The sequence below is a fragment of the Haliotis asinina genome, chromosome 16 (assembly GCF_037392515.1).
Source record: "Haliotis asinina isolate JCU_RB_2024 chromosome 16, JCU_Hal_asi_v2, whole genome shotgun sequence".
NCBI classification, from domain to species: Eukaryota; Metazoa; Mollusca; class Gastropoda; order Lepetellida; family Haliotidae; genus Haliotis; species Haliotis asinina.
The window spans coordinates 40,428,116-40,448,609 of NC_090295.1; the positions used below are offsets into that span (position 1 = coordinate 40,428,116).

At 40.4% G+C, this 20,494-nt stretch overlaps 1 protein-coding gene across 1 annotated transcript in view; it reads right to left on the reverse strand.

Annotated features, from left to right (window-relative positions):
* The window catches only part of LOC137268180 (pneumococcal serine-rich repeat protein-like), a 35,433-nt gene extending 29,044 nt beyond the window's left edge, over positions 1-6,389 (reverse strand). Inside the window, exon 1 of the mRNA XM_067802713.1 lies at positions 6,267-6,389. Coding sequence (XP_067658814.1) covers positions 6,267-6,330 — 64 coding nt within the window. The 5' untranslated portion in view covers positions 6,331-6,389. The remainder of the gene's footprint in view (positions 1-6,266) is intronic.
* Positions 6,390-20,494: the final 14,105 nt, after the last annotated feature.

Consider the following 20,494-nt stretch of genomic DNA (forward strand, 5'->3'; position numbering starts at 1 on the left):
AAATACCCCGTAAACCAAACATCAGTTATCGAAAATGTGTCGTGAATAAATGGAAGTGGCGAGTTTTGACGTATTTAGTTAGTGAGAGACATGCATTCCCGTTTGACAACGGTACAAGACTTCAGTTTCGAAACGTCGCACAAACGAAATATGAACAGGCAGCTGTACATAAACTGTGTACCTATTGTGAAATGCACATGGTCGATTTAAACGAAAAGTCAAAACGAAAATAGAACCATTTGGTACCTTTGTGTGGAGTAAGTAGATAAGTAAGTAAGTAAGATAGTACCACTTAGGGATCGTTCATAATTTATGGCTAAGGGGGTGATGATGATCTCTGTGAAACCGCATGTACAATGTAAATGACTCACTGCATAGTTTCACACGTTCCCTGTCACATATGTAACATACACTGTTAATGGTGCAGTTTGTCTCCACATGTTCCTGGACATTTCTCAGACTGAGAATTTGCTTTTCAGCAACCCATGCTAGTCGTTAGAGGCGACTAACGGGATCGGGTGGTCAGGCTCACTGACATGGTTGACACGTGATCGTATCACAGTAGCGTAGATCGATTGTCATGATGTTGATCACTGGATTGTCTGGTCCAGACTGAATTATTTACAGGCCAAGCATACGTGAACATTTACTGGGTGTTCTAATGGGCACATGCCGTTCGTTTAACTTTGACAGATAAAATGGACTATGTTGTGTAGTTCACGGTGTTTGACGTTATTACTGATTATGCTCTTGAAGATAAAAAGTCATGAGTGAAGCTGGAGCTAAGCACTCCGCGGCTATGTCTTAACACTGAATTTAATACAATACCGCCAAACGGCATTGGACTGGTCTATGCGTTATTCAGAACACTGTAACGTGATCGTATCTCAGTACCGTAGATCGATGCTCATGATGTTGATCACTGGATTGTCTGGTCCAGCCTCGATTATTTACAGACCGCCGCCCTATAGCTGGAATATTGCTGAGTGCGGCATAAAACAAAACTCACTCACTCACTCGCTCGTTCTTTTAATTCTTGGTTTTGTGATTTGTAACGTTGTGTAATGATATTGATGGGGAGGTATGTGTTACAACTCTGACTCATCTCTCACCCTAAACCATCACTCATAGACACAGGTATTGGGGATACATTTTCAACCAATGACATCCTTATTTATGCCAGATCCAGACTATGAAAATTACCGTTATTTCACTATTTCACGTTGTGTCCTTTTGAGAGTGATTTATGATTTTTACTCGTGAACGGAATACGAACGAATTACTGCAGCAAAAGTTGTTCCGTATAGGTCAGAGCTCACAATTTAGTTAATACTGAAATGCATCAAGCCTGTCTCAGCTGCTGCTGTTCCTGCTACTGCTACTACTGCTGCTGCTACTACTGCTGCTGCTACTACTGCTGCTGCTACTATTGTTGCTACTACTATTGTTGCTACTACTGCTGCTGCTACTGCTACTGCTACTGCTACTGTTACTGTTACTGCTACTAGTACTAGTACTACTACTACCACTACTGCTACTGCTACTGTTACCACTACTACAAATACTACTACTGCTGCTACTACTACAGCTACTACTACTACTACCACTACTAGTACTACTACTACTACAACTACTACTGGTACTACTACCACTACCACTACTACTACTACTACTACTACTACTACTACTACTACTACTACTACTACTACTACTACTACCACCACTACCACTACCACTACCACTACCACTACTACTACTGGTACTACTACTACTACTACTACTACTACTACTACTACTACTACTACTACTACTACTACTACTACTACTGGTACTACTGGTACTACTACTACTACTACTACTACTACTACTGGTACTACTACTACTACTACAACTACTACTACTACTACTGGTGGTACTACTACTACTACTAGTACTGGTACTACTAGTACTGGTACTACTACTACTACCACTACTACTACTACTACTATTACTACAACTGCTACTACTAGAACCATCATTAATACTGAAGTACTACTGCCACTATTACATCAGCACCTCTATCAATACATATATTTCAGTACCGCTAAAGTATTACAACCACTATTAATACAGTACTAATACTAATTTGATGCATTATCCGGTCAAATCTGGAGATATCTATAACGGATGTACTTGACCAATGTACATTGTGCGCATCTCTGAGTCATTTCCAATACCTTGTTTACTGAAAACAAGATGGAGGATACAGACTAAAAACTGAAAAATCTTTCCTTAAAGCTAGACCACACCCTGAAACACCACATATGATATTCCAAAACCCCTGAGATCAGCACTGTCGACATATCGCACATCGTGACCTAAAATATAGAAACCGACTGAAAAATACGTTTTACCAGCTAATGAAAATAATAATTTTACTAAAAAATAGTCTTTGTCTTGAAAAGAAGTCCTCGCCGTTGAAAAGCGTTAATGTGTATACGTTCTTAGCTTCGCAAACTTTCGTTCTGTCCTCTCGTATTATACAGAAATGAATTCTGACTGGTCAGCAGTATCGGGTGGCTGTGAAGATGACACTATCGACGACAGAGAATATCGTTATCTGAAAGCAGTTCTTTGTCAGACCGATCGTTCGTCACGCGCATCCTCATACTAAGAGCTCTTGAATATGGTTGCGAAATCTGTTGAACTTGAAACCCGATGAAGCCTCAGACTCAGTGTATTGTTGATGTAAGCCACATTGTAACAACTTGACCTTTACATCATGTTACGGCAAACCCAAGTCCCGGAGCTTTGAGTGTGAAACATGACCACAATAGCAGCGTGAACTCTGTTATTTAACATTGCAGAGTTTGCTAAATTTCTCTAAGAAGGATTGTTGAGTACCACAACAGATCGGTAAACGCCTGCAAGTATGTAGATGCTGAACCAAAAAAGAAATTTCACGTTTGGACAAATGGTACAGCTGCGTTAAATATGGGTCTAATCTGACGCATCCGTCAATTCCAACTGTGGGAACCACGCGCGCTGTACGCAACAGGCTCTTTTGTGTGCATGCTTACGTGGTCACAATTTCATGAAACAGGTGTACAGAATATGCTGGTGACTATAAAAATCCACGTTAACACTCCCATCCCATATAAATGAGAACGTGAACGTGCAAATGACATACTCCGGGATGGCTAGTCTACCTTGGCTGTTGAACGTTACCGGACACCTCAGTGTTAATTTTGAACTGTTTGAAGCATGGCTATCGGATTGTATACTTCAGCCAACCTGTGTGAATTAGACAATTTGAATCTTGCATCTTGCTGATTTTGCTCGTAGGAAGTCGCTGCGATGTCAGTCCCCTTCTTAATATTCACAGGGACTACATATGATCATTTTATCGAAAACTGTTTACTGGAAAGAGAGTCAAATGTTTTCGTAGCCATCGCTAAATTTTGCGGACGACACAAGAAAAACAGATATAGAGTTATCTCACCTTCAGTCGATTTCCATTCGCAAAACATCGGTAATTTCCATGCATCATGCGTCATTTAATGTTATTCGAGATAAGGAAAATACCACGAGCTACCACGAAGTACCGAATGGGTTGTCACTTGGCAGAATAGAACAGCGGTCAGCCAAACAGACACTCAGACATTTATGTGTGAGGTAAGATAAATTCCGTTAGTCAGTTCATTGTTGTGTATTGCGCGCAAACGCATCCAATGAAAAGTGCACGCCAAAACCGTTTTCCTAGTATTGCACATGTAATGTGTCGGAGAAGTAACATCAATTATACAAGATCAGATCAAATCAAATCAATCGTTTCAGGTGCCTGAGCTACATGGATAGATCAGAGGTGGCGGTGCTTCACGGCAGTCTTATCGCAAGCAAATCACCACATCGACCAAATCCTGCAACTTGTTTCAGCACGACAGCGCTTGACCCCTGTAACAGGTTCCTATCTCGCCAACGCAAAAGACGATGTCCTTCCCGGGCCTTCCAAATTGCATGATCTGAACCCGATCGAGGATCCAGGGGACGAACTTGATCGACACTTCCGTAAACATCACCATTGCCCTCAGACACTTGTAGAACATTACTAACACGTTGCAGGAGGAATTCTCTAAACCAAACCCCGACGACTTTTGCACTCGCTTTCAAGGCGGTGTCGAGCAGTGATGGTTGCAGGGGGCAGTCCCGCCAGGTATACTGACCCGAGGGTCTCGTTGTATCCAGTGAGTAAGCTGAACTTATTCTGACAATGACAACAATACATATGCTTATCCGTATGTCGACATACGTACTCTTAAGTACGTTTAATACGCGTCCCTATTTGGTGTCTGTACGTATCTTTTTTTTGCAAAGTTTCTATTTTTGCTATAGGATAATGGACATGTATTCTCGGTTTAGATGTTTCAAAGACGTTTTAAAAACCCTTTTTAATTTGAACGTCATCGCAGCGTGATATTGTGGATGTTTTGTTTTTCAAAGAATTGACTTACTCCACTGATTCATAGTCCTTTGTTGCGGTTCTCCAGTTTTTCTAATTGTCAATATAGTCGAGAGAATCAATGTTTTAAGACCTGGTTTAAGAGCGGGTTTAAGAACGGGCTCATTCTTTCTACGGGCCAACGTGTGCTAACCTGAAGTTCGCAAAAGCCATCAAGAGGGAGCACGAACATGAATATGACATACTGAATTGATATCAACTTCGCTCTGCTTTTTTTCGACGTAAGAATCAACTGTAAAACTTCCTATAAAGAACAAAAAGAAGGTGCTCGCCATAAAACAAATGTCTGCACAAATGTCTGTACAAATTCATCCAGTATTAAACCGAATTATATATGCACAGTTAAACTTTGCATTTACTTATAGTTTGATCGCATAGAAGCCGTCAGGACTCCTAATGTACATGGGGACCTCAAACATAATTGTCGTTTTCGGACTGGCTGAGCGCTCTTCTATTATTTTCTTCGGACTCACGGAACATAAGAAAAAAAAGGAAACAAACATCTAGGATGCATCACCTCAAGTCCCCCTTGTGACATAATAGACCGGTTGTATTTTTATTGTTTGGAAAAAAAATAAGTTTGCAGATTCTCCAGAAATAATGGAACTTTTGTTGTCCTTTTTTTCTCGAAGACACGGAAATTATTACCGATTTTGTATGATCCATTCATATGGGTTTATGTTTGTTTTGCCACAAACTAAGGGCCAGAAAACTGAGACGAATGAATAATGAATAACCGTATAGCAGATATAAAAGATAATCGAATTATTTCGCTTATCCTGTCTTCATCGACTTAAATGTACCCATCGAACTGTTGGAAGCGCTGCATAATGTCGAAACGAGACAATTATTATTGCACTAATTTTCCCTATTGGGAATGTCTACCAATCTCTTCATCACAAACAGTTCAAACGTTTAAAAGTAATTACTTGCGCATTACATGATAATAATGTTATTTTAATAATTTGGATATTTGCAAAATGCCTTGAGATAAAACACGTTTGACTGACACTGTAATCATTGTACTTCAATGCTTGGTACACAACATGGTCCAGGTCTTCCGTTTTACATCTTATCCCACAAGTCCAAGTCTTCCTTTCTACATCTTATACCACAAGTCCAGGTCTTCCGTTTTACATCTTATACCACACGTCCAGGTCTTCCTTTCTACATCTTATACCACAAGTCTAAGCCTTCCTTTCTACATCTTATACCACAAGTCCAAGTCTTCCTTTCTACATCTTATACGACAAGTCCAGGTCTTCCGTTTTACATCTTATACCACACGTCCAGGTCTTCCTTTCTACATCTTATACCACAAGTCTAAGCCTTCCTTTCTACATCTTATCCCACAAATCCAAGTCTTCCTTTCTACATCTTATACGACAAGTCCAGGTCTTCCGTTTTACATCTTATACCACACGTCCAGGTCTTCCTTTCTACATCGTATACCACAAGTCTAAGCCTTCCTTTCTACATCTTATCCCACAAGTCCAGGTCTTCCTTTCTACATCTTATACCACACGTCCGGATCTTCCTTTATTTATCTTGAATATGCTCAGTATATGGATCAAAATACTAGATAATATCGTCGGTCAGTTTAGACATTTTGAGGTTGGCCAGGAGTAAAATATATCTAACTATGTCTTAAGAACATGACAAGTAGAAAATCATTATCAGATGGGGTTACTATGGTGACAAATACCCACAATGTAATATTCAAATAAAACAATATCAAATATAGGTGACGAGATAGGGATGTCATTACCTTCAACTGTCCTGAATATCGCCAGAAACAGAATTGTAAGTATTCCAAAAGAAAACGCCGACATCTTGTGACAGCGTGTAATGGTGACTTGAGCACTGCTTCCTGTCCCACAGATGTGTTTATAGCTCTGTGGTCTCCGTCCACGCATCCCTAAGCACATTGCCTCGACGGCATATCGACGACACAGGCTTCAACAATAGAACAGGCTGATCCAGCCCTCGGTACAACGACGTCGATGAACGTCACCACAGTCTACATATAAAATGCCTTGACGCCGGGGAGATATTGACTGCATTTCGATGCTTCTTTGACTATTGATTGTTGTCTGTGCTTGATGTTAGCAACAGGGCTGGTTGGCAATGAATAATTATAAAGGTCTACACTGGATGATTGATGTCTCCAAGGGTTTGCAAATGGAACTGTATTTACACAATGAGACAACGATAAATGCAATATAATGGAATATTTTAGACAAATAATTCCTTGAAATTGGTTTAATATGCCACCCATTAACATCGGCAGAAAGCAGGCTGATGTTGGCTGTTTTGTTTCACACAAAATACATAATGAAAGGGTGTGCATTATTTCTGATCTATAAACGTTTCAACTCTATTCTGCCTCGTACACCGCATGGAGTCGGCAAGTACGGGAGACTGAATATTCCCTGGCGTTTACATCATACATTTCTAACGTCAAAGTCGTTAACTATTCTCACGATGACTGCAATGTCGTCACTGACTGCACCAACGCTCTCTGACACACACTGTGGTACTGTATGTACCAATACATTATACATGTACGTGTTCTTTTTTCTAGTTCGAACCCCAAGCCGGTATTCCTCATAGTCACCCAAGCATCCTGATTGCAACATCTATATTGTCTGGGTCAGAGCTTTACGAATTCAGTTCTGTGAAACACCCTATACGCCCTCACACAATATGCATTTGTGTAGCTCATGGGCTTTCAGTCATACATCTTCACACTTTGCTTGTTGCTGGCTGTACTATTCAGCAACTCAGGGTGTCATACGTTTTTGTTTTGTTTGGGTCTTATCCGACTTAGAGGAGCCCTCTTCCTCGTAATAAGGTGTACCTTCATAATGATCTAAATTTAAATGGGAAACGTCCGGGGAATACCTCATCCCTTCGCCTATGGGATTCGAATTGTCAAATCATAAACAAAGAATTCACAAAGGTGCATTAATCAAATGATGTAGTTGAATTGCCTACTTCCAAGTTTTTCACCTGAACTAGACTCAAGAGGATCTACCTCAGCGGTTCCATCTCCAGATCTCAGTGTTGTTTCAGAACCAACGGGACGTTTTAAAGAATGTGGACATGGTTTTATCGCATCAATTAGCGTTATAGTTTCTGTTTGTTTAGAGAAAACATGTTTGTCACAGTTAGTATTTTGTCCATTATACCCCTTCATGTGTGTCTTTTAAATAAGTCGTATTTACACTTAAATCTGGTGTTTCCCTTTCAAGTTCATTACAGATGAAATCGTAAATGTAAACGATGAGCGTGACAGGGAAACCAGTCCCGGAAATGATCGATGGATCGAAAATCACAACCCACTGAAAGGATAATGCCAGTTCATAGGGCATGGCTTGGTTTAAACTACCGTACTAAGTACATTATGAGCCAAAGTTGAAGAGACTTGAAAGAATGTAACAACTGCACATCTGAAGTATTTCGCATTATCTTACGTAACGGTGTTTTGTGAATAAATCAAGATGGCGCATTTGTTGAGGACATCCATCCGGGTTCTTTTACCAAGTCAGTATGCGGACGTGTAGTATAACACATGTCCCAGAAACTGACGTCTTCTGAAATATATTGACTTGTTCAAGGATGAGTTGCGTCCCATTGGCTGGCCTGAAACTTATAAAGGAACCTTTGACTGGATGGTGTGCGATTTTGTGTCAGCGATATGTCCAGTTTTCTTGGTTTCACCTGAGGTCCAAACGTTGGAGAAACCCATCACATCGGGCTCATGCATCAAACTAAGGCGCACTGACATGAAGGGAGCCATCGTGAAAGTCAAATCACTTACGTACTGACTTGTATGTGCCACGGTAATCTATCGTGCTGGTACAACGGGATAACCTGCCCACGTAACATGTGATCTGGTAATATACTGAAGGTGCATCACATCATTCTCATCACATCTAACATGATGTAATAAGATTAACTGAGTTGTCAGTTTGTAACTATGGCAGTGATGGAGTTCTTTCGACGTCATCCGTGTTTTAACACTGACGGTAATCAATAAGTTTCAATCTAAAAATATTCATAAGGAAGCTTGTATTATTTAGTTGGTCGATTAAAGACGACGTCATGGCATACGTAAATAAAAAAAACGTGTCAAGCACTAGCAACATCCCCGACAAGTATATGAGAGCCCTTGTCATGTATAAGTAACAGAGAGCTCTGGTGACATCTATTGTTCTTGTGTGGACCTGATAATAATAACAATTGTCCGGTTTAATTTTAACATCGCACTTTACTTTCTCACAAGTTACTATAAACAGTGGCAAATTTTGAATACAGGATAAGCTGCTTATGATATAATAAGGTTGTGCAGGTAACTCCCACATTGTGCCTGAAGTTCTCACAAATGTAAATAAAGGTAAACTCTTGTATGTAAGTTTCTTCACAAATGTAAATAATGGTAAACTCTTGTATATAATTTTTTTTTCACAAATGTAAATAATGGTAAGTTCTTGTATATAAGTTTTAAAGCAAATTAAACACTTCAAATAGTCTCCGAGAAGTTTCAGAATTAGGCTTGAAGGATGTAAAATTGGCACAAGTATTAACACACTGGCGTCCCTTCACATCCACGTGAGAACCCTCTGGCTCAGGTCATGAAGGGAGCACTCAGTACAGTGGCATATGTACAAGGAAGGGAATTTGAGTCCCGGAGTGGATTATCCAACCGTACTGATTAAAAATTGATTCGATTCCATCATCTTGCAATATCCGATTTGAAGGGTGGAGGTTTGTGAGTGTAAACACTTATTTCTCGGGGTGCATTGTCAATAATAGGGGTAAACATTTCATTGTTGACAATAAAAACAGATAATGCTTCACCTTTCAAGCAATGTTCCAACAAGCTTAGTATCAATATTTTAGGAAGAACAGACTTTCTATTTCAAAGATCTCCACACACTTATTTGATCAGGCTTTATCGTTCTGTAACCAGTATGGGTTTTTATAAACAAAATAATGCCTTATATTGAAGATTAATAATATGTTTCCGCATTTGTCGAGGTGATGACTTCGCTTGTTGAGGACTGTGGGTAGCCTAGTGGTTAAAGTGTTCGCTCCTGTCCAGGTTTCGACTCATCAGACATTTTCATCATTCAAAGGTTTCCTTTTATGTATTCAACCACAAATTCGATAGTTCGTTCCAGATTGTGTATCTATGTGTGCTTGCGTAAATAGCGTTTAAAGTACATATTGAAATTGTGACTATTTTGAAGAAAATGCAAGTGCTTATTTTGTTCGTTATATATTGAGTCGGTGCTGTTAATATTGACTTGTCAGACAGATTCTGTAAGCGTGTGATTGGTTACTATGTACTGAGAGTATTTGTGTCCTTTTTCTAGGGTTACTTACACAAAAACACAGTTACAATCGCCATGAGAAACTAAGCGTATGAGTTTGTAATCCATATATCTGAAATCCTGTCCAGCAAAACCTGTCTCCCTTATCGTGGTCTCAAACTGTGGTATAGGTGCTACCGGTCATCGCCAACAGATCAACAGGACAACATTCGACCTCATGTAGCTGGTCTGTAGCAGCGTGATCTTAAACTCTATCCACTTCACAGAGGCGTCAATAAGACAAGAAGACACTACCACTTCCGGTTTTACTCGGCCTAAGACAAGGCGTCAGTCTCACACATGTCGTTTTTATCTCATTGACTGTAAATGTACCACCTTTTACATCACGATATTCCTTGTCACATCTACTTTTGTGCACTGATGTGTAGGACTCCAGCTGAAGCTGCAGCACAGCTGTCAGTCGAATGTCCACTCTCAGGACACTCACAACTTGATCTACTGATCAACAGTATCATTTCAGGTATGGACAAGCACTTATAGTAAGATAATGGCATATTTCCGAAAATATGAAAATGAACTTGGATTTGTTCTTGGTAAACGATGTGATGAATCACCTTATAACGTTATCAGCACATCCTCTGGTGCAACCGACGTCTTTTTACCTCTCAGTGTGGAATAGGCCTTCACCAATCCATGCTTGCCACAAGAGGCGACAATGCTTGTCGGTAGGGGCGACAAACGGGATAGGGCTGTCAGGCTCGCTGACTTGGTTGACATATGTCATCGGTTCCCCATTGCTCATATCTAAGCTCATGTTATTGATCACCGGATTGTCTGGATTGTCGCTTATTTACAGACCGCCGCCATATAACTGCTCTATTGCTAAGTAAATCTCACTCACCCACTCACTCAAGACTCCCTGAAACCAGCGCCTGGGGTGTTGTCAGACCTGGGCCAGTTCTGGTTCTTTCCGTCTCGTGCGAATCAGATCATAGCTTTGCGATCAATCATCAACAGTTGCCTAATGTGGCCAGAGTTGAAGACAAACCACTTGATAATCCTCTGTTTATATTACCGACAACTTATCCTTAGAAGCTCTCAGACTGTTAATCACGGCTACTGGACGCCCGTCACGGAGCTTTGGTAATGGATCAGGAAGCCATCAAATAACAATGAAGAAAACAGAAACAAATACTAGAAAATATGTTGAGAGATTCACACTTTCATAAGTAGCAGTTGACAATGTCTGAACACATGTAATCAAAAAGATCAAAATGTCAGTTAACGCGTGCCGAGATCGCTGATGAACTAACCGTGGCCATTAGCTGATTGTTTGAGCTGAGCGACGAATAACCATTGCTGAATGCAAGCTGTAACAAGGCAATAGACACTATGCATAGATAGCCAGTTACATCGGCTATGACGTTTTACTCCCACTGTGCCTACTTGACAGTGAGTAAACAACGGAGGATGGTGGGCAGTGGTGTATGGTATTGTCTACATAATTAACGTGATAAACATGTAAAGATCTACACGGAAACATCGCCCTATGCATGCAATAACAGGAAGTTGCTATACACCTGTACATACAGTTCTTATAAACGTCCAGTCACCTGATCAAACATTTAAGCAGTTCTCAAAATTTGGGTATCCAGGGCTTAATAGAAGTATGAGGTAGAGAATAACTGTATTCAGCTCAGGATTATCGTAAGACAATTCGTAGTAATCAAAATCGACCCTTAAATACTTACTAGTGCAACGTATCACCTGACCACCCAGTACTTATACGGCCATCTTTACATTGCTGGAATATCGCTAAAAACGGCGTGAAATAAACTCACTCCGTCACTCAAAGCGACAAACTAAGACTTTATGAAAAGGTTACGTGTCATGGTTTATTCCAAAACCAAGGAGACTCGTAAAAACACAGCAGGTGATACGTGCAAGATGGAGAACAAGAGATGTTTCTTCTGAAACTGAAGGTAAGGCCGTCTTCCTGGAACACACATACCCAGCGCATAGTCGTCGGAGAAGTGGACAGTCGCTTGCTGTCCGGCACTGTAAAATAAAAACAGAAAAAACAGGGTTGTAACTTCTAACATAAGGGAAACACAAATAAGTTAAATCAATAGGGGAGATAGCTATAGAGTCGAGCCAAGAAGAAGCGACCTGGGCAAAGGCGATCATCGGACAGTCATGGCCGTTTGCCTTTCTGTACGACCTGTTTTCAGCCACCATCATGGTAAACCTTTAATTGGAATCAACAATCCTCATTTCCTAAAATTACTCCTATTCCCACGGGCAGGCTGACAAACATCTACCTTAAGAGGATAAAGCATGTGTGAGATATTTCTTTCACGCAAGTATACAAATATTGACTCATCGATCTGGAAATCAATTGCCAGCACTAACCACATTAATTATTTAAAATTGTGGTGTTTTGAAATTGCCCAAAATTTTTTTACTGGCTGTTAAACTGTTACTCACATAAGAATTTGAGCATACTTAATGCTCGGCTACTGTGACAACGCATCCTCAAAACGTATGCAAATATTATATATGACGATTCAGTAATTACGAAACCAGGCTAATGGTTCTCCAAGTACTTTCATGTAGTTCTGTCAATTTTGTTTACTGTTGAATGGGACCATTTGTTTGGTTGATTTGTGTAACGTTTATCGTTCTTTAATCCGTTATCTTCCTGCTATGTGAAGAGAGACAGGACAAACCCGTGTGGGGGCCAAACAGTCCGGTGATAGAACAGACATGAAACATGTCTTCTTTGTGGGTATTGTTAAAGTTCAGTTGAAGAAGAATGATGACAATTTTTAAGGTTAACGTCTTTAATTTTGAGAATGGTGACGTTTCGACATAGATTCTAATATCGTTGTCAACGACAGCGACATTAGAATCTATGTCGAAACGTCGCCATTTACAAAATAAAAGAAGCTGTATATCCATAAAAACTTTCATCATTTTTTATGTAATGTGTCACCGGTCCTGCTCGTTAATAACTATAAGCAGTGCGGTATCATTGTTCCTATGGTATAAGCCTGTCCGAAGCGTGTTCCTTGTCCCAAGTCCCAAGTTCAAGAAGGGGTAAAGACACAACACGAGGAAAAAAACTTTACATGCGTTACTTTAGCACACACTTTTTGCATTTGTTGTTCGTGAACAAATCTGACATTACAACGGATAGGTGGAGGCAAACTGAATTTCTGTAAGCTGGTAAGCATCCTTCAGTATAATTAGATCTTGAATCTGTCCCTGAGTTGAGTACATCAGCTGAACGTGTAAACTAAACTGAAAATTTCGTATCCCCTCTTGATTGACCAGGACGTTCGTCATGAGACTATGAAAAGTTTCCTGAAAGTTCAAAATATTCCATGGCAAAATATAAAAAACAACTCATCTTATTAACCTTTTTTAAACAATTAAAATATTTATTTTTCGTAAAATATATCTTAATATTCAACGTTTGTTTTAGATACGTTAAACCATGTGGTTTGAGAAATACGGTGTTTAGGACGATAACGTTAAACGTTGTTCGGAAAAACATAGAAGGGGGAGTAATTCCGTGCTAATTTTATAATTATTGGTCAGTAAACAACTCTTTTTAATGATCTTAACAGTTCAGTGTTCAATTATGTCACAATTAGATAGCTGTTTCTGGTTGCATAGTCACGGCATTGATTGCTAGATGATTTCAAGTGCTGCCTCCAAGCGAACAAGTACATGTTTAATCCTTTGGGAGATTATGGATACTTGGCTATTTAACTTACTGGATTTTGTAATCAAAGATGAGTATATAGCCGGAATACACCGAGAGAAAGATACAAAGGATCACAGGACTGTTCGAGCGTTCCGTTAATATTTTCCAGTTTTCATTGCCACAGTGCTATTAAAAGTTGGTGATGAAAGGATCGCTTGAATTTTCCTGGGATCCTTTATCGGTTCCTCTTAGTATAATTCAGCTGCATGACGGTTGTCTGTAATTAATCAAGTCGCGACCAGACAATCCAGGGAAAGCCTTTGGAGCTCTTGCTGGATACCGCAGCGGTGTTCATATAAGCAGATTTCTTTTTGAAGCTTGGAATCCAGCACAAAAGAGTAATTACTTGGATTCATGTTTATAGAGAAGTCAACAGTTGACACAACCGATACGTGGTTCTTGGTGATTTCGTCCATTTATACTGTGCTAGGTAAAGGGTTGGCGTTATTCACTATGCTACTTACATCAGTTAGAGTTATGGCAATACAAGAAGTAATAGCTTCAAGTGTTATGTTATGTGGAACCGTTAGCGGAACATCCACCAACTGTTCCTGTTGAGTAGCCAGAGGGTAGCGGGGCAGCCACGTGAACCTTCTTCCACAAAGCTAAAGATCTCCTAAAGATCTCAGCCTAAGATCCCGTAACTTTTCTCCGTACCTCCTATATTGTAACATAGACTTTCGAGGGCTTTGTAATACAGGGCACTGTACTTTTGTCAAGGAGACAAATAGAGGTTTAACATTTATGTTTGCTTTCAGAAATAGGACTGATCCCCGGCAATTACAAATCGCATGGTGTGGTGTGGGTAGCCTAGTGGTTAAAGCGTTCGCTTGTGACACCGAGACCCTCGTTCGATTCCCCATAAGGTTAAAGTGTGTGGAACCCATTGCTGATGTTCCCCACCGTGTTATTCCTGGAATATTGCCAAAAGGCTGCATAAAACTAAGCTCACTCATTACCTGGGCAGCCAGGTTGTGCATGTCAATAGGCTGGGACATTACTGATTTCACCTTTTACATATGTGCAATCCACGATGCGACATCACGCACTGACTTAACCCTTCAATCGAAACGTCTTCGAAATCGATCTGTTAAGTATTTATCAAACGTAATATCACCAATGCAGTATTCACTGCGCCAAGCTTAGCTGAAGAGTGTTTTCTTGGGCGATGGGACAAAAGGACCCTTACTGCAGCATTGTGATTCTGACTCCGGCTTGTTTAAACAGTGCCTGGGTGTGGTGTGTTTGCATTGTACACTGTCAATTGGGCAGTGTTTCTCCAAACTATTGTATGGCCGTATTTCCTGTGGAATAGTCCAGTAGTATTTATTGTTTTCTCAAATCTTACATGATATATATTTTTATTGCTATATGCCTCACCCCTCTTGCTATATTTTCTGTAAGTCACCCTTTAAATTAGCAACCATAATATTCAGGTCTGGGTGTTAGTGTTAAGTAAATATTATTACGACCATCTTTGTTTATGAATGCGAGTGGAAACATCAGCAGTCTGTGCTGCTAGAGCAGATCATCATCTCATGTTGATCTTGTTGTGTATTGTTCAGATGTGCAATTCAAATGTTTCGGAACAAAGATGGCGACAAACGGTGACAGGTTATGGATGCCAATCTTCTTATTATAAGGAACAATATGTTTCTAAGTATACTGTTACGTCATCATCAGGTAAGAGGCCACTAAAGTCCTTTCCACCAGCAACACCTGGCGTGAAAAGAAGCTACAAGAAGCCAGAGACATCAACAATTATCTGCGCTGTCAAGATCAAGATGGTTTCTTGATCTTGATCTTGCGCTGTCTTCCATCACGTCGCTCTCACACATCGGTGCTGTTATCCCCTTATTAACCTGTGCTTGGTCACCTATTAGGCTGCATAAAAAAATCATTGTTTCTCGGGACATTTTTTTCAAAAGTGACGAGGGAGGAATACATTTTTTTCTCTCTCAGAAATACAGTTTGGGACTATAACCACCTGTTAATGAGTTATAGATTTAGTCACACTCGTCCTTACAGACACTCATTCTTGTAGTGGACAAGTGAATGATCAGGATGCGGCCAAGTCAAAATTATTTTCTAAATGGCAATAAAAAAGTGTTACGCGCACAAATGAAATTGACGCGCCGATGCCCGAGAAACATTTCACTTTTTTATTTAGTCTTAGGACTATAGACGTCGGGATTTATTCCTGGCTTCCATTATCCATTAATGCAAACCATTATCACGGTGTTGTTTCATATCTATATGTGAAGCTGTTTTTCTCGTTTATCGTTCCCCTCTGAAGGAGTAAGAATATACTCCGATACGCCCTGTTCCTTATAATAAAGATGTTGACATCGATCAGAACATTTTAACGTCTTATGTGTATATTTGTCAGTGCCGTTCTAAGATGTATTCTTCTTTCTCCAAAGGAATTAGTTTCAGTTGGACTTTGTTCATACACAGTCGAATATCAAACACCGGTTTTTAAACGATAAACGGTAAAATTAGAGGATAAGCTGATATGATATTTGAAATGTGGTTGTGATGTTCACTCACTCACTCACTCCGATATTATCTCCTTTCTCTGAAAGGATTCATGACGAGATATGTAAGGTGCTGTAAGGTCGGACTGATTGGCATCTGGAACAATCGATCACAAATATCGAATCAATAGATGATCGATAGACGTGCGAAATCACACACAAAACAGTTACTCATAAAGAATTATTTCCACCTCACTTATCTCATCGAGACCGAAAACGAAACTTTTGTTCTGCAAGTTCTGTTTTTTTCTCGTTCAGACGTCGAGTTCATAAAGTATATACTGGAAAAATCTATGCAACTTTTGAATAATGACCTATTTACTCATTGAAACACTGATAAAATATCAATCATAAAAATACCAATATCCCACTTTATTTTGTCCAGTATTTATAGCACCGACTATAGCGTGGCGTACATTTTCATATCTGTCTGAATGACTTCCGGTGTCCCCCGCCGTTATATAGTATGAATGTTGCTAACATCGTTTATAATCTGCTTCGGTCGTTACTACCACGTAGTCATCAAAGTGGCTGCAAGAGTCATTTAGATTCTTGTGAATCGTATGAATGACGGTGGTAAACAAAGGGCTGGAACAGACAAAATGTACACAACTCGTTCTTGTACTATAGGGGGTGCTACAAAAGCGTCAAGGTATATCGCTTTGTCAAGCCACAGCGCAACAGTGCCTACACATGGTCAGCTAAACTGGGAACGTAAATAACTTATGATAGATGACCTTTTCTTCATTGATGACAATAAAGGGTCCAAAGATAAGGACCTCTCATGACAAGAAGGGTTGAAACATACCACCAGACCAGACTTACGAGGAAATCCGTATTCAAACTGAATGGGCGATAACGCGCACTTGTTTAGGGCGTCACACTGTTGAATATGTTACACTCGCGGGTGGTTGACTCTTCCACATCCGGGAAGAAAGTCTATTGTGACGTAGCGTTGGATAGATCCTTGGTCTTATCTTCTCCGCATTACCATTAATGCATATATTGCAGGCACCGGTTCTCTTCTCCTTCTCCCTCCACCACCCCCCCCCCCCCCCCCAACTCACACACACACACACACACACACACACACACACACACCCCTCTCAAACCGTTTCTAGTGTTGGCCTAAGATATAAATCTATACAACATAACGTTTGCACGCCGTGTTCCCTCTCCCCACGCTCCCCCTCTGTCTCCCCCCCCCCTCTCTCTCTTTCTAACCGTTTCTAGTATTTGCCTAAGAAATAATTAAAATATTCTCGGGCTTTATTAGCACGCCGTGAAGTTACTGCAAAACTGCCGGAACCGACTTTCACCCGACTCACTCACTCACTTTTGATGTGCCAACTTGCTTACAACGTCTATATGGTTCTCTTAGATAGAATGTACAGCTATACAGGTGAAGCATACTGAAATGGAGGACTGACAAAGACAGCACTGTTTCTCCTCTACCAGGTCACATCCGTGGTTACATATACACAGAGTGTTATAATAAACGCGTGGACTCGAGAAATTATGTTTGGTCGGGTAGTGCTGAACTAACAAAGCTTCGGTGGAATCATAACAACACAGATTGCTTGGCAAACAAGGAAATACATTCTTTACAAGAATATAGAGTAGAACACCGTGTAACACACGATTCGCTGCACCATCACACCCAGTAGGAAAGATGGACGAGCGGTCTCATTAAGGTATCTTGTCAAGTCATCGGGTTTCTACAAGGCCTTTACGATATCAGAGCTTACAACGTCAGCACAAAGCCCCATACAGCACGTGGCATGTTTTATAGAGCACATGTCATATGTTTAATAGAACATACTGGTATGTCAACGTGAAATATGTATACACTAGATCTAGAGTAAGGCTTTATAGAACACATCGTTATGCCTGTGTTAAGATACAAATACCCATATCAAGCTTTGAAGAACACACTGGTATGTCTGTGTTATATGTATACAGGAGTAAGGCTTTATATAGAACACACTGGTATGTCTGTGTTATGCGTATACAGGAGTAAGCCTTTATATAGAACACACTGGTATGTCTGTGTTATGTGTATACAGGAGTAAGGCTTTACATAGAACACACTGGTATGTCTGTGTTATGTGTATACAGGAGTAAGGCTTCATAGAACACACTGGTATGTCAATGTTAAGCTTCAGTAAGAGGCCAGCGTACCAGTGTAATGTGTTTAGAACACTTCAGTAATATTTATGATAGTGTAGAAAATGTTGTTTAGTCAGATCGGATTTGTTGGAGAGTTTTCAATACGATTTATAAGTGTATCGCTTTGTACAGGACATGCGGTCTTGTAAATATATCGCCTATTGCACCCAAGTGGAATATGTTCCGTGACATAATCGAAAAATGTTAATCTCCAACGTTGACTTTCATGATGATTCCCCTCTCCTCAACCCCTAAACACGCACGCACGCACGCACGCACGCACGCACGCACGCACGCACGCACGCACGCACGCACGCACGCACACACACACACACACACACAACCTAGACTTACCACAGACACAAGGCGTCCTGAACTCACAAGCAAAAAAACGGATCAACATTGCACCAGTTTCCAACCGAAGTCGATCTCTGGACAGCCATTGTGGAGTCTGAAGTCCCTCGCTCCACTGATGTCTTCACACTCCTACTGATTGAAGAAGACACGCTTAGCCTATTCAACAACATCCCGTGTCATCTCTGCATTTTCAGTATTTTTGCCTTCGTATCGACAGATGACACTGATTATCCCCTGGGGGAAGCGTGAAGTTGGATCGATAACTGTTCAGGGTGTGTGCTTTGGTTATTTCACTTTAGCAGGTAGTGAAGTCATTAACGTACTTTTGTCAACTGACAATAGATTGTGTTTGGATAAAGACTGGTAATGACTTATGGATCCGTAAATAAATATGCATACTATCTTTGAAAGTTAGGAAAATACATCAGCTTCATAAAAAATACAACTAGGAGATGTATATTTTATTTGCAGACTGTTATTACAGGGACGCGATGTAGAGATGTCGATAGCACAGAGCACACATGTGTTCATTAAAACTAGGGCAACACAAAGAAGTCTTTCCAGCACTCGGAAGTTGGATTAACACGAAAACATGACACGTTTACAACATAATGATCCACTTCTTTCACCTACATCAGATTATGATCATACATCTAATGTATCTGGGTCAGGTGATATGTGTACATGAGACATGGTTAATGGTAACAATAGAATGATGAAACCAGTGAGATCAACTGAGACCATCAATCATCAAAAGCATGAACACCGATCTGCGCAATTGGGAACCGATGACACGTGTCGACCAAATCAGCCATCCTGACCACCCGATCCCTCTTACAACAAGTATAGTCACCTTTAGTGGAAAACATGGGCTCCTGAAGACCTGATCTACCCCGGATCTTCACGGGTCGTGCGGTGAAGAGGCTTGGTGTAATAAGAAATACAGAAATACTAACAAAAAATCAACGACCTCAACGTATGGTTGATAACATGATTAAAGGACATGGCAGGACAGATGTGTTCGTCCGTGTTTACGATTGTTTTTTTCTGTGGATGCTGTTAGTGTTTTGGAGTATCCTCCTTTACCAGATCTAAACAGTCTTGATTCATTTTCCACGGACTGTACCAAGGTTCTCGAACCTTGCCCCATCACTGGTCTTTCACTGTATTTGATTGACGTCTTTCCCGTGATCTCATAAGTGAGTGAGTTTAGTTTTGCGCCGCTTTTTAGCAATATTCCAGCAATATCATGGCGATGATCTCATTCGCTTCGTTATTACAGTGTTGTCTTCATACATACATCCCGCCCTGTATATGGCTTAAACATATCCTGCCTTGTACAATGTATAATACCTCACTCATTATTCACCTGATGAAAGGGTACCAAACGTATCTTGAAATGCCTCTACAAAGATGAAAGGAGTCGGTATCCACAAAAGGTGTAATGTATTCCTGACTTAATAATACATTTTAATATATTCATGGGATATGCTTGACGGGACATGGCGAAATGAAAAGTCATCGATATGACAGCCTTTGTTAACTTTTCATCGACACAATCCAGAATTATTGTGTCCCTGTTGTAAAGAGTTCGTGTCTCATGACAGGATGCAGCGGGAAAAGAGACATGGCAATGCAATAATTTTTTTTTAAATTTGTCGCAAATGATTAAGCCATAACACCATCAATAGTGCCGTGTGGTCCTGTGCATAGAGCTCAGGTCACATTCAAGAGAAATTAGGCGGCGTTGGGCGTGGACAGTGCTCGGATGGGTGACCGGCAGTTTGACTCCTGGGAGTTTCTAGGACTTCAGTACTGCCCA